This window comes from Psammomys obesus, unplaced genomic scaffold, assembly GCF_907164565.1.
Source record: "Psammomys obesus unplaced genomic scaffold, mPsaObe1.curated_primary_1811, whole genome shotgun sequence".
NCBI classification, from domain to species: domain Eukaryota; kingdom Metazoa; phylum Chordata; class Mammalia; order Rodentia; family Muridae; genus Psammomys; species Psammomys obesus.
In genome coordinates this window covers 11,819,649-11,836,674 of record NW_026591086.1, presented here as the reverse complement: position 1 = coordinate 11,836,674, position 17,026 = coordinate 11,819,649, and the positions used below count along the sequence as shown (strand labels likewise).

Below are 17,026 nucleotides of genomic sequence, written 5' to 3'. Positions count from 1 at the left end.
CAGCACTTGGGAGGCAGAGGCAGGTGGATTTCTGTAATTTCGAGGCCAGCCTGGTCTACAAATCGAGTTCAGGACAGCCAGGGCTACACAGAGAAACCCTGTCTCGAAAAACCAAAACCAAAAACTCAAGAAAACTATAACTAAAACTATCAATGAACTGTGCAGTTCCTCAGAAATCTGGAAAACTTCCATGTGACCCAGCTATACTGTTCCTGGGTGCACACTTGAGGGAATCCAGGCCGGAATTGCACAGAGACGCCTGGACACCCGTGGCAACACTGTTTCCGGTAGGCAAGTGTGGAGTCAGCCTAGGTACCCATCGGCAGTCAAGTGGGCAGGGAAATGTGAACCGTCTGCACAGTGTTCTTCTCCTTCCACAGCAGAGCAGAATGAATTGACGTCATTGTGCAAGAAATGGATGGAACTGGCCGTCATCATTTAGCAAATAAGCCAGACTCAGAATGATAGATACTGCGTGTTTTGTTTTTGTTTTTGGTTTTTTTTTACTTAGAATTGGGTTTAAATAACAACAACAACAACAGTAATAATAATGTGAAAGTAGAGGGGGTGGGTCCTTTGCGTGGAGGAAGGGGACCAACTGGAGGGGTACATATGACCAAAGTCCATTATATATACACGTATGAAGCACAGAAGCTAACATGGCAGAGGAACATTCATAAATAATGTAGATGATGGCACATACTCAGGAGGCAGAGGCAGGCAGATCTCTATGGTTTCAAAGCCTGTCTGGTATACATAGTGAATTCCAGGAGACTCTGTTCCCAAAAAATAATCATTTATTCTTTTTAGACAGGCAGACATCCAGCTCTTCTGTGAAAACGAGGCCTCTTGCCAGGTCTGTGTCTGTTTTCAGGGAGTAAGCCCACCGCGTTTGGAGAGTCTGTGTCAGTCCTTCCTAGCAATGTCAGTCACATACTTGTGTTTAATCCAAGCTCATTTCATAGACTCTGCTGGTTGTGATTTTTTTTTTTCTGCTATAATGAGAAATTAAATCAAGATTTGCCTCAGACGAGTTCTGAGTGAATTAAGTGTTTTGCAGATGTTTTCAGTCATTACAGGCATTCTGTAAAAAATGAGGGTGTTCAGCCTCTGCAGATTCCCTGCTTTGGTGTTTTCCGATTTAATCCTCAGGGATTAAAAAAGAGTGCTCTAACTTCAGAATTCCTCTCATTAATGCTAAATTTGGGAAAGAGCAACGGGTCAGGAAACCCCAGTTCTCTCAGAAATTTCTTCAGTGGTTAGCCTCACTTTGAGGGCTGGTGTTGTAAGCAGTTACAGGCTCTGTGCTGTGGGACTGAGTCAGAGACCAGTTCTTAGGTGGCCGCAGCAGCTCACCACATTCCGCACAGTGACTGGCCTCACAACCAGGCTTAGTTAGTCTGATCGTTTGTGTTTTTTTTTTTTGTTGTTTTTTTTTTTTCCTTGGAGGTCATGATTTAAACAACTGACTGGAGCCTGAGACTCTGTTTTAATTAGGCTTAGCCTCTATGGCATGGTGAGATTGTTTCTTCAATGGAAAGGATGCTCTGAGCCCTTCACTTTCCCCGAAAGTGTGCCTCTAAGAGTACCCACCCCACTGAAGATGTACCCCCAAAACTGCAAGGCAGCCTGGCCCCCTCCCCCACAGTGCTACAAGACTGATGTACTCCTTCGTGTTCTTGCTTGGTTTTGTTTTTTTGGACAGAGGCTGGTTACGTATCTTAGGCTGACCCCAAACTCTCAGCCTCTCAGGGGCTGGGATTAACAGTGAGTGCCAGCACCCCTGTCAGTGTTTTGCCTCTGCCATGGAAATTCCCCGAGAAAGTCACATTTCAGTTTGTGTTTAAGCCCCTTCTGTCTGTTTTTCTTAGGTTTTGCTGGTCAAGTACAGCATAGTACTAGCGTGTTCTCCCTGCAGTGGAAGCCTTCTCTGTGGGAAGGGGATATTTCCCACTATTTCCCACCTAGCAGGCCTTGATCTAGCATCTGCTCCCCAGTGAGATCCAGGTTACTGTGTGTGGCTGTTTTCATTCTTGGGAGCTCTCTTAACAGCGGTATCTTGGATCTTTGAGATCCACCAAGAAAACGTGTGAGATTGGGTAGATTTAATGTGATTGGTTAATACGAAGATGTCTTTTGTTGGACCTGGAAGGATGGCTTACAGGTTAAGAGCATTTGCTGCTCTTCAGGAGAACATGAGTTCTGTTGCCGACACCTATGCAGGCAGGACTGCTCAAAAGAGTCTAATTCCACTCCAGGGCATCCGTCACCCTCTTGTGGCTGGCCTCTGTGGATACTGTGTGCACGCACACACAACACACATGCATGCACACACACTCCGCATGGATACACACACAACATTCACATAAATCTTTAAGTTACTGTTAAGAGCATCTCTATCATCATAAGGGATTTGTATCATCATCAGCCCACCTGGTGTCTTTCCTGAGGTGGTCAGGCCAAACCCAGAGGTTACAGGCAGGATGAGCCCTTGGACTTAGAATAGCCTTTCAGCCGAGTTTGCTGTGCTTGCCAAGGAAGCTATAATAACAGGCTAATACTCCAGCAAGGTATATAAAAATATCCCTATATACATATAATACGTATTTTAAATGCTTTGCTCACTTGAAAATTGTATTTGTGAAAAATGTCAGAGAAATCATCAGTCTTTAAGTTGAAAGCAAAACACGACTTTTCTTTCTTACTGGCATTTCAGTTCTAATTACTGTTAATTTTGAGCTCCATGCCTTAAAATCCTGGTTCAGACCCGGTATGGTAGTTCATGCCTTTAATCTTGACTTGACTTACGTACTTGAAATAAGGGTTGACTCCTGCTATTTGCTAGTAACCAAAAAATGTGTGCTTCTTTCCAGTTGTTCTTCCGTGTGTTGTTAATTGTCTGCACTGTCTCTTTCTGTTCTAATGGCTGCCCTTGGATTAGGCCGACCTCTGCTCTCCGTATGACATCCTGCTGTTGGATTTTCGTCACATTCGAAAGACTGTTGACACTCTGCTGGCACTCGGGGAGAAACCCCCACAATCAACTTCTGCCCTCCGCTCCAGGGACCTTATAGGCTTCTGTCTTGTCCATGTTCTCTTTATAATACTGGTCTATATCACTTACCACTGGAATGCTCTGTCCGCGTAACCCCCGCATGCGCATCCAAATGCTCTCTGCTCTGGCACCCTGGTCCATCCCAGCTCCTTCCTCCATTGGAGCCTTTGCCTTGCAAACTCCCATCCCTGTCATCTCTTCAGTAAGCTATCAAGTTCTGAAGTTCAACATTTACAAACCAGATTTTTCCAGAAGCACAAACTCTGTAGAATGCAGTTCTCATTGGGTAATTTCTTGTATTTAACTGAAAAGCAACAGTGACAGCAAAGCCTGTCAGTCCATACCTCATGCTCCTTCATGCACAAAGTGCCCTCAGCAATGGTGCTGCGGGTCCTGATCTCTCCCATGAGCCTTTACTGCTCTGGGTAGGGGGTAAGGAGAACCAGGACAGGAACAGGCTGGATTTAGCATATGGGAGTCTTGATACTTGATTCCTGTCCTAATTCAGGACTGGGAATTGAGCTGTAGGACTGGGAATTGTTGCCTTGCAGAGACAAGAAGCCAGCATTTGGGTCCAATATGATTTATACAAATCTGTAATGATGCCATTGTTGACCAAGCTGAGAAGTCTTATCTGGAGAATGACTGCTTTGCTGGCTGGTTAACTGGAGTCCTCCCTGTTTGCTGCAAGGGGGTTGTGGAGGGCACCCAGGAGGGTTGCCACCTTGGTCCCTGGGAGCATGCCCTCTCATATGAGGAAGTGCCTTCCTGTTAGAGCGCCATCTGGCGGATCTGCTTTGCAGGGCTTTTCCTTTTTGTTAGGTCTGTTCTGAAGCCGAGAGAAGGGTTTTCTAGAAGGGATTTCTATTTTTGCATAACGTGGTGGGTCATTTTACTTTGTTGGTATATTGCATAATTGCAGATCCGGAATGTGATGGATTTGACTATTCAATTTTGAATAAATCTATAGAGTCTTGGAACATCCTTGGCACTGGGGCCTTGGGTTACCATAGCAGCAGCCCATAATAAGATTGCTCTTATTTAGACGAATGTTGTTTCTCCATTTACTTGGAATATACATTTGGCCTTTGAGTTCCAGTGATGTTAACGAGCCAACTGTTTATTTTTTAAGTCAGTTTTTAAAGGCTTACATAGCAGCCTCTTACCTTTTGGAGCAAAGTGATGAGCTTTTAATTAAAGAAAAAAAATTGTTACACTTTGCTGTAGGTGCAGATCTTGCCGATCCCTGGGATGCTCTTTAGAATATGAGAAGTCCCTGCTGCAAGCTCCGGCCACCACCGGCTGCTTTGTTTCCTCTCCTTCTTGCCAAACACTGCTTCTTGGGTTGGGAAGATGATGGAGTTAATGCCCTCAAGATAAATGTCTAGTTTGCTGAGACGCGGACATTCCTCTGATATGGCTGCTAAAGAAGAGTATCTTATTTTTTTTTTGAACATACTCATGAGAACAGTGGAGATGAGATTCTGAAAATCCCTCCATACTTGAAAGGATATATTTATAAAGATTCCTTGCTGCTAAATCAGATCTGATTTTTTTCTTTAAAAAAGGAACCATTCTTTGAGATGTTAGACTGTGTGAGCCTTTTCCTCCCAGCTTTGTGTTGATTGGTGAACACAGGGTACGTGTGTGTTGCTGGACATGAGTTGTGTCTAAATAACCACAGATTTCCTGAATTGCCTTTGGTGCTATCTTGTATTTCTCAATCTGTAACAATAAAATCCCTTTGTACAGTGTCTGGTGAGCACCGTGAGCCGTAAGTTGCTTAATAAACACAATTTGGGTGATTAATCCAAGCCTTTTTTTTTCCCCCCCCCCCCCCCCGTTGGCCCGTTGATGCATTTATTCATGGGTACCCAGAGTGGCTCTTGGGATTTCCACCCAGCTCTGCCATGCATGGGGAGTTTCCTTCAATGAACACCACAATTTGTTTGGGGTTTTTCCCTCTTCTTTATGGTGGGGGAAGGGAGAAAAGAGAAAACGTACTGGGTTGCTGGCTCAAGGAAAACCACCGTCAATTAAAAAAATCAAGTGAGTAATAAAACAGTCTTGTGAGGTCAGATTTGATCTTCAGCATTATCTTTCCATATATTTCTCCCCTGGCATCCCAAGGATTCCTTGGCCGAGCTTTTCATTTCTCATGTCATTTATTTACACTTTAATGTGCCCCTCTCCTTGGGGTTTGCTGTGTGATATTTTTTCATTATGGAGTATGGTCACCCACAGAACATAATTAATTCAGCCCTTCAGGCAAAACTTCGAGTGAGTCATTTTGCTTATTATGAGCCAGCCGTTAATTTCCGTTTGGAACACGAGGCTTCTCTGCGCTGCTCCTCCACCGTGCCCGACACCAGCTCGTGAGCTTACATGACACCTGACATTGCAGCCCAGCTGGGGACAGCTGACTAATCTGCCTTTAGGGATTCAGTTATATGATTTGTCCCGCATACCAAACCTCCATCGTCTCATAGGAAAGAGTGTTTTTTTGGTTTTTTTCTTAAAGTATTTCCTGCTAATAGAGGATAAAGAGAAACAGCTGTTTACATTTTTGTTTCGAGGGAGCCATCTACGCTGTATCTCTTTCTTCGGTTCCTGAGACTGGTAGAAAACTGTTTGACTTAGTGTCAGGATTTCCAGCATTTATGACAGCCAAATCTCTATTTGGTCCTTCTGGCCTTTAGATCCACATCACTTCATTGTCCTTAACACTACAGAAAGGAGCCGGTTTAAAAAAAAAAAAAAACACTTCATTAAATCCCAAAGCAGAACAATTTAGTAGGGTTTTTATCAGTGATTGTAGTTAAGTAAATATACTTGATATCACAATGTTATGTGTTTGTAAAAATTGTTGAGTTAGTGGATTATCTCCAGAATTCACACCAGACCCAGTCTGAGTTAAAAGTTTAAGAGCCTGAGAGTAAGTGGTTATAGGTTAGGTAAAAATTTTTCTGCCTCTAAGCTGTGCCCCTCCCCCCCCCATCTCCTGAAAAATATTTTATATAACTTTCTTTCAGGGGGTTTGATTTTAAATGCTGGTTTGAGACTTCAAAATTTCCTTTCAACAGACAGCCTTTTAGGTAGATAGACTGTCTGTGTTTTACTTTCCTTTTAGTTCTTGGCTTTCCCATCGATGTTTTTTCATTCTTGATTCATTCAATTATTCCTTGTGTATTGAATGTGAACTGTGTACTGGCCCCTGTGGGAGGTTCTGCAGATAAAATAGTGCCCAGGATCCATGCCCCTGTCCTCAGAATGTTTATAGTCCATACCCAAGTTTCAGCATTTGGGGACAGGACCAAATGACAGATATTTTATGATTTTTTTTTTTGGGTGATGGTGTCAGTTGCAACTACACAGCTTGTCATTGAAGCATGAATGCCTCCATACAGGAGTCAGTGAGTTTTGTGTGCCAATAAAACTTTATTCGCAAATAATAGATCAGGATTCGGATTAGTTCGCAGGTCCTAGTTTGTGGACCCCTGATCAAATGGCTTCTTAGAAAACAAAAGAGTGATTCAGTAAGAGTCAGTACATGATTCAGTTACTGGATTCTGTGAAACACATAGACAGAGGGCATGGTATTCATGAGGGGGCCGGGTGGATCCTTGAAACAGTAATGTCTACACTAAGATTAGAAAGATGTGTAAGCTAGGTGTGAGTGGCAAGGCAGTGGATGGAAGAGTGAGTGTGGGTAATGTGTTCTAGAGAGAGAAGAATAGCTTCCGTGCAAGTAAAGAATAGAGGGGAGAAATCGAAAGAGATTGACCCTGGGGCAGAACTAGACCTGCATTCTCATGTATTAAAATAACACTCACAGTTCACACAACTCAGTCACAGAATGTTTCCTTAAAAGAGGAAAAAAAGTACAGGCTGAACCAAGGCAAATAAGCTGGTGTGCAGGACTTTGTTTTGGGCCAGCAGTAGGGATAGCTATTTATAGACATCATGAGAAATTGGTAGGGAGAGGAGAGCCAGCGGGGGAAGCAGTCCAGCCTTTCTCCCGCAGTTAGAGCTGTTCTCCTGTTGCTTGCCTGCCTTTTCTGATTCTCTTTGCTGTGGCTCCGAAGAGCGTGGATGGGAGAGCCTGTTCGATCCCACCACTGGGGAAGTAATGGAAAGCACCGGCTCTGAAAAGCACCCGGGTGTCTGTTGATAAGCGGGATAATATTTGTGATTTCATTGCTTGAAAGATAAGAGCACAGGGTGCCCACAGATATATTGGGTGCCCTCTGTCACATTTTTAACAAGTCCTCAGATACCCAGTGGCAGCTTTAGTTCATGGAAAGTCAGTAACCGTGCGCTTCTTTCTGCTTTAAGTCTCTTCTGGACAGGGCTCGCCTGAGGTGGCCCCTGACCTGCCTGGCTCTTGAAAGCCCTTGGTTTTTCTATGCCATTCTTGACCCTGATGTAAATCCACAGCAACTCCAATCCCTTCCACCTTCTGAGCCCACTGTGGGGAGATGCTCAAGTCGGTATCTCCTGCTCCCCATTTCTGCAGGATCTCTGGGTTTGTCCTTCCGATGGACAGGAGTTGCAGATCCCACGTCCATTCCAGCCCTGTGACCTGTTTTTATAGGGTTTCTGGCCTTCGAGGCGAGTTTTCTTAGATGACTCCAAGCCATCAACATGGCCTGAGGCTATCTCTGGATGGGCCTGAATGAAAAGAAAAAGGACGGGTATGAAGGGTATGTTTCTCCTTGTATTGACAGGTGGTCCCTGACCTAATGACATTCAATTAAGATTTTTCTGTGGTTAAGATGGTGCCATTCTGAAAGACTATCCTCTTTTTCCCTTTCAGTATAGGACTCAACAAACTGCAGGAGCTATCCAGCACTTTATAGAATAAGATTGATGCTAAGACAGCGTTGGCCCAGCTGTGGGCTGATATAAGTGTACCGAGCATGTGCGTGGGCCAAGCTGTGACGTAGGTGGGTTAGATTGAGAATCGAACGTCTTGCCACTGCCTTAAGCAAAAGCTACTGTGAAATTTTACTGATTGAGAGAGCTTCATGTAGCACAGACAGGCGTTAAACCTCTGACCCTCTCGGCCCCACCTCCTGCATTCTGGACATAGTGCTTTCTCAGTATCTTGGTTGAACTTGTGGCACACCAAGTCCTTTGTAACTTGATACAAACATACACGTTTGCAGACTTCTTTGTTTATCTTTTCATCAAGTGAGGTTTTTGTTTTTTCACCTTTCACACGGAAACTTCACTTTTTAGGTTTGCAATGTTTTTGATCTTTTCTTTGCACTCTGTTAATATTTCTTTACAGGCCTGGAGGGATAGCTCAGTGGGTAAGACTGCTCTTGCAGACATGGGTCAGATCATGTCCTCCTGTAGCTGTAGTTTCAGGGAATCCAACATCTTCCGGCATCTGTGTGCATATACTCCTCCATGTAGGCACACATACACATAATCAATCAATCTATCTATCTTTAAATACATACTAGTTTAGAAATATTTATTATTCCCTTGTACTCAGAGGCATGTAGAGGTTTAAAAATTTTTTTAACTGTAGTAACTTTTAATTAATGTTAGCATATGATGTGAAATGTTGACTCTCTCTCATTCTCTCTCTTCCAAAATAATGCCTGGTATCAGAAGCTTAGGTGTATTAAACATTTATAATTTCCTACTGGGAAATTATAATGGCCACTGGGGAAGCTAAGAAGAATGAGGGGGACCTACCTCTGCCCCTTTAAACAGCTGTGGCAGAGGAAGAACAGAGCTAAGCGATTTCCTGGCCAGTGCAGATGGTGGCAGAAGAGGACACTGTCATCTAGTTACAGATGTCCCCTCACCATGCCCCCTGAGTCACCATCCCTCCCAACCTGGCTCGTGACTCAGCCTCCATCCTTTCTTACACGGACATGGCCATTAGACTGACTGGCAGTGTAAACTCACATGCCTGCGGCATACATTACAGAGGAGATGGTCATGTTCTGATTCTCCACAGCTACACGAAGGCATGGTAAAGTCGTTCTCACGTGGCCACGTGTGGCCACTTCCTAAGGCCTTTGGTCTAAGCCTCTCTCATTCAGGCAAGGCATATGAACTAGGGAGAAGAGGGGAAGGCCGCTCTGGTGGAGACACACTTTTGAGAATGTGGAACAAGTTTCTGGACATATCAGACCATACATACCTTTGAAGATCTTTTGCTCACAGGGCCTGTAGTGATTCGTAAGGAGACTGTGGTCAAACGTCATCAGGAAGGTCTAATCCTACATCAAGGTTATGTAGAAGGACGAAGTCTTGTTCCCAGGATAGGCTTGATGCTAATTAACACAATCCACCTGCACCCAATGCAGTTCCTATTTAAACTCTGCTAGGCAACAGGGCTGCTCAGTCTTCCTAAAGAAACTCCCTTGTTAGACATGCAGGAACCTAGAGGGCCTTATATATAAGTTAAAGCAAGCCAGGCACAGAAAAACAAGTACCACGTGATCTCACTCGGCGACTGAAGGAAAGAGAGGGGGAGGGAAGGAAGAAAGGAGAGGAGTGGGGGAGGAACCAGTTTCATAGAAATTACCAGGGTCTGGAGAACATGTTCTAAAGATATTGGGGAAGAATTTTTTAAAAAAATCTGTTATATAGAAGGGGAAAAAAAAATGAAAGAGACAGAGACCAACCCTTGGGCTGTAGGCAGTCTGCCATCATTGACGTAAGTGAAAATGTCTGCTGTGGGGTTTTTTCTCACCTAACAAGATACAGGAGAACCCTCTGGGTAAAAGACTAGGGCCAAATGACAGAAGGGGAAATGTCTTTTCGTATTATTTTGTAAACTGCGCTGAGGCCTATGAAAAGTGGCACACGCAAGGGCTCCTGGGTCGTTTTCCTTGAGTAGCATGCATAAAGCATTTCCCACAATCAGAAGTAGACCGTGAGAGGAGTATACCCCGTATATCTTCGCCTGGTTAATGGAAGATCCTTAGAAGAGAGATCATTGCGTTAATGAGATGCCTAACATCTACATAACACGAGAGGTTATGAAGAGGCTGGTGAGAGGGCTCAGGGTTTAAAGAGATGTACCGCTTTAGCAGAAGACCCAAATTCAGTTCCTCTTACTACATCGGGCATGTAACCCCACAACTGCCTTTAACGCCAGCTCCTCCAGCTCAGCCTCCATGGACAACTGAGCTCATGTACACATACTCCCACAAACTCACACAGGCTGGCACAGGTTAAAAAAAAAAAGACAGAAAACTGGGGGGTAGGGCCTAGAGAGATAGCTCAGTGGTTAAGAGCACTTAACTGCCCTTACAGGGGAAGTGGGTTCAGTCCCCAGCACCCACATGATGGCTCACAACCACCTGTAAGTCCAGCTCTGGGAAATCCACTGCCTCCTGAGACCCGCAGCCACCAGGTATGGGTATGATGCAGCCAAAACACTCGTGCACATAAAATAGAAACAGCCTTTCAAAACAGTAAAACCTTAAAAATTTTTTTTTATAAGGTGGTATCTAAACCACAAAGAAAGGATACCAGCCACCCAGCACAGACAGGCTTCAGAAATCACAGAACGTAAAATGAATTAAATCAAGGCTGGCGGTCATTGTCACTACCTGTGTAAGTGAGTGGTTGAGTTCCTTTAAACCACGAGAGGTTATTTGCAACGCTGCTTGCCAAGGCTGGAAGAGATGATGTTCTTGGTGTGTGCTTTCTTTTTTACTCTGGGTCCCTCAGTTATTTAGTGAGGAGTTTCCTACGTGTTTCGATAGATTTGGGGACGAATAAGAAGCTTTCCGGAACAACCTGCTCACGAGAAAACATTTTCTCTGCACACTCAGAAAGGGCCTCAGCTGTCCAGGGGAAGGCACACAGACGGGGGAGCCAGTGCTGCAATGGTGCGCAACCCAGCTCGCATCCGGCATTGATGGTTTACCGTCCTAGCCCCATCTCCCGGAAGCTGATGTTCTGTTCTTCTTCCTCTTAGGAAAAGCTCTGTCTGCCTCATCACATCCTTGAAGAGAAAGGCCTGGTCAAAGTGGGCATGACTGTTCAAGCGCTGTTGGACCTCACCGTCACCAAAGCCCTGTTCACATGAGGGCAAGCCCTTTCCTCTGGGTGGGCTCAGACTTGGAGGAGCAGGGACGCTGGTCTCTGCTCCCGGCATCTACACCAGCTCCCAACTCAACTCCTGCCAATTCTCCGACAAGCTGCATGCGTTGACGAGGACTCAGCAGAAGGGAGGATTCAGGACCTTTTAGAGTTGGCCTCCAGGGTTTGGGTTGGATGTGTTTTATCTGACAGCCAGTAAGGGAGCTGGTGGAGAACTGAATAGCACACCATTGCCTTTTCAACCTCCCTCCCTCATCCCTTCCACACTCACCAACTGCCATTACCAAATGCCAAGCACAACTGTTTCACAGTGAGCCGCATCTGTTTTACCGAAGAAACCAAACTCCTTGCAGAATCATTGGGGGAGGGGGATACAATCAGGGGTGGTTTTTTTGTTTGTTTGTTTCCGTTTTCTGGGTTTTTTTTGCCACCAAAAGTTTTCAAGATCTTTCTTGAGACCGTTGCCTTTTTGAAAAACTATTTTCGACATACAAAATATTTATATAAATATTATTTATTAGCGAGTCGTTATTCATCCTTTGGATGCAAATTGTAAATTAGGAAACTATTTTATTACTGCTTTTTTGTGGTTAAACGATTTATTTTAATATTATAAATACTGAGTTATCTTCCAGCCTCTTTGGCGTGTCGAAGTTCCAGGTCTCAGTGTTCCTATTTCCTGGTGTATATGATTCAGAAAAAGAAAATTTTAAGGAAGAAACACGTGCTTCTGTGATGGAGAGCTGTTTTCTGGGAGGTGTCATCCACCTTTTCATTTGTGGAACGTCGTTCTTATTTATATTTCTGCATTCCATCAAGTTGCCCACATTCCAGCAGCCCTCTCGTCCCCCAATATAATAAACAGACTGAAATCAAGAGAGCACCCCAAAGTTATATGTAAATAGCTATGTGAAAAAAAAAAGACATATTAAACTTGAAGATGAAATGTGAACAGTTTTTTTTTTTTTTTTTGGAATCCATGTTTCTTTTGCTATGCACAAAACATTCACATTTTTAACACAGAGGTGGGAAGTGTTCTGCATATGTCCTGAAGTATAATTTTTGCACTGTATTTTGGATAATTGAGGAGCGTCTAGCACCAAAGGTAGATGTTGAGGAAGCAGACGGGGAAATGGAGATGATGGAAGGTAACTGTCAAACTAAAAGGGTTATAAGAGCTGGAGCCAGGAAACCAGCACTTCTTAAAACTGCCGGTGTTCCTCCAGGGGGAGATTCCGAAATGTAGACACACTCGTTTTTGTTCCAATCCAGCTGGTGCTCTTACAAGAGTCCAGACTTGGAAGACTCGTGCTATCTGGTATGGAACTTGAGAAGTGAGCGGGTCATGGACCTCTGGTGGGCAGTCTCCATGCACAGCCAAGCAGAGAAAGTTGATTCAGAAAGTGTTGTGTGCAAACAGCCAGCGGGGAGCAAGGACAAGCACATTAGGACTGGTGAGGAGCCAGCCCAGGAGGGAAGCCCCACCCCACCCTGCCTGTGGGAGAGCTTTGCCGAAGGCTTCAGAGGACCACGTGGGGACAGTCACATGCTGTAGGTATGGATGGATACTCCAGTCATTCATCCGACCGAAAGCCTGTGAATACTGACTGCACTTTCACCTTCGCACAAAGCCATCAGCAGTTTCTAGAGGGACAGTAGCCGCAATGGGGCATCCTCAAGGTGGATACGAAAGACATCTGGAGGAATGATTGTCTCTAACAGAGATGGACTCTCCGTCAGGGTGTGATGGAGGGGTTCTGAACATGGGAATTCAGATTGGCAGCTAGTAATTACTTCCTATCAAATGTACTGTGCACTTTAACATAAATATATTTTAATATTTTTCTGTACTGCACAAATAACTGTTTTGTCAAATGGCACAACAATGTAAAAAGGAGAGGATTTTTAACAGTGTATTCAACGGAAGTGGGGTTCAGAGGTTACCTGCGCAAGGATTTAGAATGGTGTTTTAGAAAAAAAAATGCTGCAACGTCAGGCCATTGCAGACCAAGGTCCTGAAATATATTTTTACATGTCTCTTTGACAACATGAAGCTCAGTCACCATTATTTTTGGATATATATTTTTTTCAAAATTAAAATACTTCTTTTGATATTAATTTCCAGTATTTTCTTAGAATTGGCTGTATCAAATGGGTTCAGTAGTTTGTAAATTTTTTTAATGCAATTCTTGTATGGCTAAGATGTCTTCAAGGTCCTTGTACACTGTTTATATGTGCAATGAATGTGCATGGCTGGCTGACGGTATGAGAAGTAGACAGAATGTATATAGTGCAAACCCTTTTTATTATTTAACAACCCATTAAAAATTTGAACTTGTACCAACCACCTTTGGATTGACTTCTCAGTCTGATGCTAATGTTGACTCATCACACACACACACGCACGCGCGCGCGTACAGGGTGCCATTGTTGGACTAGACCATCTATGTATATGATGTGTGTATATGCACAAGTTCTATTGTAACTTCTATTTAAGTAGTCACTGCTAGAATCTTAATTGATGTATACATTAAGATTCATTATATTTTTATGAAAAATAAGGTTTAGTACTGTTGATAGTTCTAGGAGGGCCTTGAACGGCTGCTAGGTTTAGGATAAAATGGCCCTCGGGGAGGAGAGTGCTCTACCTTCCCTGCCTCCAGGATAATATATTTTCTCCCCTAAACTGAAACTTCCTGGGTACCACAAAGAGCAAAAGAAAATTTGTTATGGAAAGGTGGGGGTGGGGAGGGCTAGAGCTTCCCTAGGGTCTTGGGAGATGCCTTAGTTCCTTGGCCCAAGTTGCAAAAATCACAGGATTGGCTCCTCTCACCTTAGCTTTCTTACAGACTGAAGTCTGGATCGCACCTCTGCTGGGCTTGGGGCCAGTGTGTTCTCTACACGTTCACCCATCCTTTAGTGAGAGAGCAGCCGCTATGAGGATACAGGTGAAAGCTGCGGCGCTCGCTCGGCTGGCAGAGTGCTTTCCTAGCACGGAAGCTCCGGGTTCAGTCTTCTGCACTGGGTAAAAAGTTGGATGTGGTGGTGCACATCTGTAATCCCAGAGGTGAAATCCAGAGGTGAAAGCAGGAGGATCAGAAGTTCTTACATAGTGGTTTCTGAGGCCAGCCTGAACTACAGATCTCAAAAGATAGAATACAGGCTGGAGAGATGGCTCAGAGGTTAAGAGCACTAAAAATGATTTCTGGTACCCTCCTCTGGCCTGCAGGCACACATGCAGGCAGAATACTCTATAAATAATAAAATGTAAAAAAAAAAAAAAATACATGCAAGTGTATTGCTATTAAAAAAGAAAAAAAAACCCCCCCCCCCCCCTTTTTAATTTTTACCAAAGGAGCTGATAGCCCAGGAGCAAAAGGCCTAAAGCTAACAAGCCCTTTCTTCTTCAACTCTGCCTTAAATACCCTTCAACTCAACGCCCCTACTTAATCTCTGTCAGCTGGTTTCTTGCTCTTCGAAGAAAGCTTTTGGATTAAAGGTCTGTGATAGGGCTGAGCCACACCGAAATCACCTCTTTACAATAAACAGAGAGTTCTTGAATTAAAGGTGTTTGTTAGGGCTGAACCACACCAAACATGAAACAGGTTTTTACAGTTCACATTGTAAAACAGGTTCACAGTGGGATCAAAAGTCCTACAACACCAGTGGGAGCAGTAACTCCAAGAGTAATACACAGACCCGGGTCCACTCTCCTGAGCAAGGACCGTGTCTTAGATGAGTGAGTTAGTTTAACATGCAGAGCACCTGTGTGAAATTCATGTGCTTTTTTTTTTTTTTTCCTTTTTAACCTAATTATGTCATGTGGCTTGTAGATCACACTGCTAATATTGCAATATTAGCTGTTGCTTACAATAAAGCCATTGAGATGGATTCTTTGGGAATCCACAGGGGGTGGCCTGTGTGTGCAGAAATTCCTCTTACATGTTAGTTATAAATAGGAAATTCTGTCTTTGCAGGTTAGGATTTACCATACATAAAAGGAAGTTCAGATGTCCTGGCTATCTCTGCATCTGTAATTGGCCTTTGCCTTTGTTGCAGTTCTATTAAGTCAGCCATCATTTACTTCACATTTATGTTTTGCACAGGTCCTGCCGATGTCAAACAAAAGAGCCTGTTTCTCATATGATGTGCCGACTTGGCTAGGTTAGTCCCTGATTTTCAGTGTTGTCCAGTGTGACTGGGTTAGTCCCTTTTATTCAGTGTTGTTACTCAGTTTTTGAGGTTCTAAATTCTTAACTGACTTTAAGGAAGAGGAAAGTCTGGTGGTCCTTCAGTAAGTCAGAAGGCATTAGAGACAAAACCATGATGGCCGGAGTTGGCGCTATGACCATACCTCCCTCTAATCACCTTCCATTCCATACAGCTGCCCAGTGCCTGTCTGGCTTGCTTAGCCAGCTCTACAATCACAGGAGCCAACTCATTTAGAAAAGAATTTGCAGCCAGGTGGTGGCAGTGCACGCCTATAATCCCAGCACTCAGGAGGCAGAGGCTATTGGATCTCTGTGAGTTCGAGGCCAGACTGGTCTACACAGTGAGTTCTGGGACAGCCAAGGCTACACAGAGAAACCCTGTCTTGAAAAAAAAAATCTGTATCCTACTCACTCTGCTTCTCTGGTTAAAGGCTCAACTATAGAACTTAACTCAAAAGTTAATCAGTAGGCGAGGGACTCATGGATTACATGGTTTTAATCCACGAGAGCACAGGATTGGAATAATTTTGTGTGTAGTTCATTTTAGGGCTCAGTCTGCTCTATTATTAAATTGTAATAGTTTCTAGTGTATTTGCCCTTACGTCTAATGTGATTAATAATCTGAGGTGACAGGATCTAGAATCATCTAGCAGACCAGCCTCCTGGTACTTGTGAGGGGTTATATAGATTGGATTTGTCCATCTTTACTGTGGATGGACCTCCTGGGCTCAGGTCCTAGACAGAATCCATTGGAGAAATCAAGCTGTGAATTAGTAACATCTCTCTGCTTCTTGACTGTGGACTGCCCAGCTGCCCCTGCTATGATGCCCACACCACCGTGTGGGCATACCAAACGGTGAGCTAAAATAAACCCTTTCCCTTCGGTTCCTTTTCTCGGGGCGTTTTACTCACAGCAGCAAATAAAATAACTAATACGTCTAAATAGTGCTGTGTTCAAGAACCTGAGGTGCCTTCTTTGACCATCCTTTACTGTGCACCCTGAGCATGCAAACATAACCTATGCTTCTGCTTTAGGTTTCTGTCTGCTTCACACAAGCTAGAGACATCTGGGAAGGAAGGAAATGCTGCCATCAGATTGGTCCATAGGCAAGTCTGTGGGGCATTCTCTTGATTGACGAGGACTGCAACTGAAAGCTGAAAGAGAGCCTTTTCTCCCCAAGTTGCTTTTGGGCATGGCGTTTAACACAGCAAACTAGACACCTATGTAAAAAAGAAAAAAAAAAAACAACTCAAACTGGGGATAGGGAGATAGCTGCTAGTCAAGTCTGTCTCACAAGAATGAAGACCTGAGTTCAATCTCCAGACTCCAGTGGAAATCAGGGACAAGACAAGGCTGCCCACTCTCTCCATATCTCTTCAACATAGTACTTGAATTCCTAGCCAGAGCAATAAGACAACTAAAGGAGATCAAGGGGATACAAATTGGAAAGGAAGAGGTCAAAGTGTCACTATTCACAGATGATATGATAGTATACATGAGCGACCCCAAAAATTCAACGAGAGAACTTCTTCAGCTGATAAACACCTTCAGCAAAGTGGCAGGATACAAAATCAACTCAAAAAAAAAAAAAATCAGAAGCCCTCCTTTATACCAAAGACAAAAGGGCCGAGAAAGAAATCAGGGAAACAACACCCTTCACAATAGCGACTAATAACATAA

The 17,026-nt window shown here is 43.9% G+C and overlaps 1 protein-coding gene across 3 annotated transcripts in view; it reads left to right on the top strand.

Annotated features, from left to right (window-relative positions):
- Positions 1-12,086, top strand: part of Lrch1 (leucine rich repeats and calponin homology domain containing 1) — a 175,625-nt gene extending 163,539 nt beyond the window's left edge. For 2 of the 3 annotated variants that reach the window (XM_055609683.1, XM_055609681.1), the window contains one exon: positions 11,010-12,086. In XM_055609683.1, the coding sequence (XP_055465658.1) occupies positions 11,010-11,120 (111 nt within the window). In that variant the 3' untranslated portion in view covers positions 11,121-12,086. Of the gene's footprint in view, positions 1-2,941; positions 4,858-11,009 lie in introns of those variants that run through there. The other variant, XM_055609682.1, reaches the window with a different exon arrangement.
- The last annotated feature ends 4,940 nt before the right edge of the window (positions 12,087-17,026 follow it).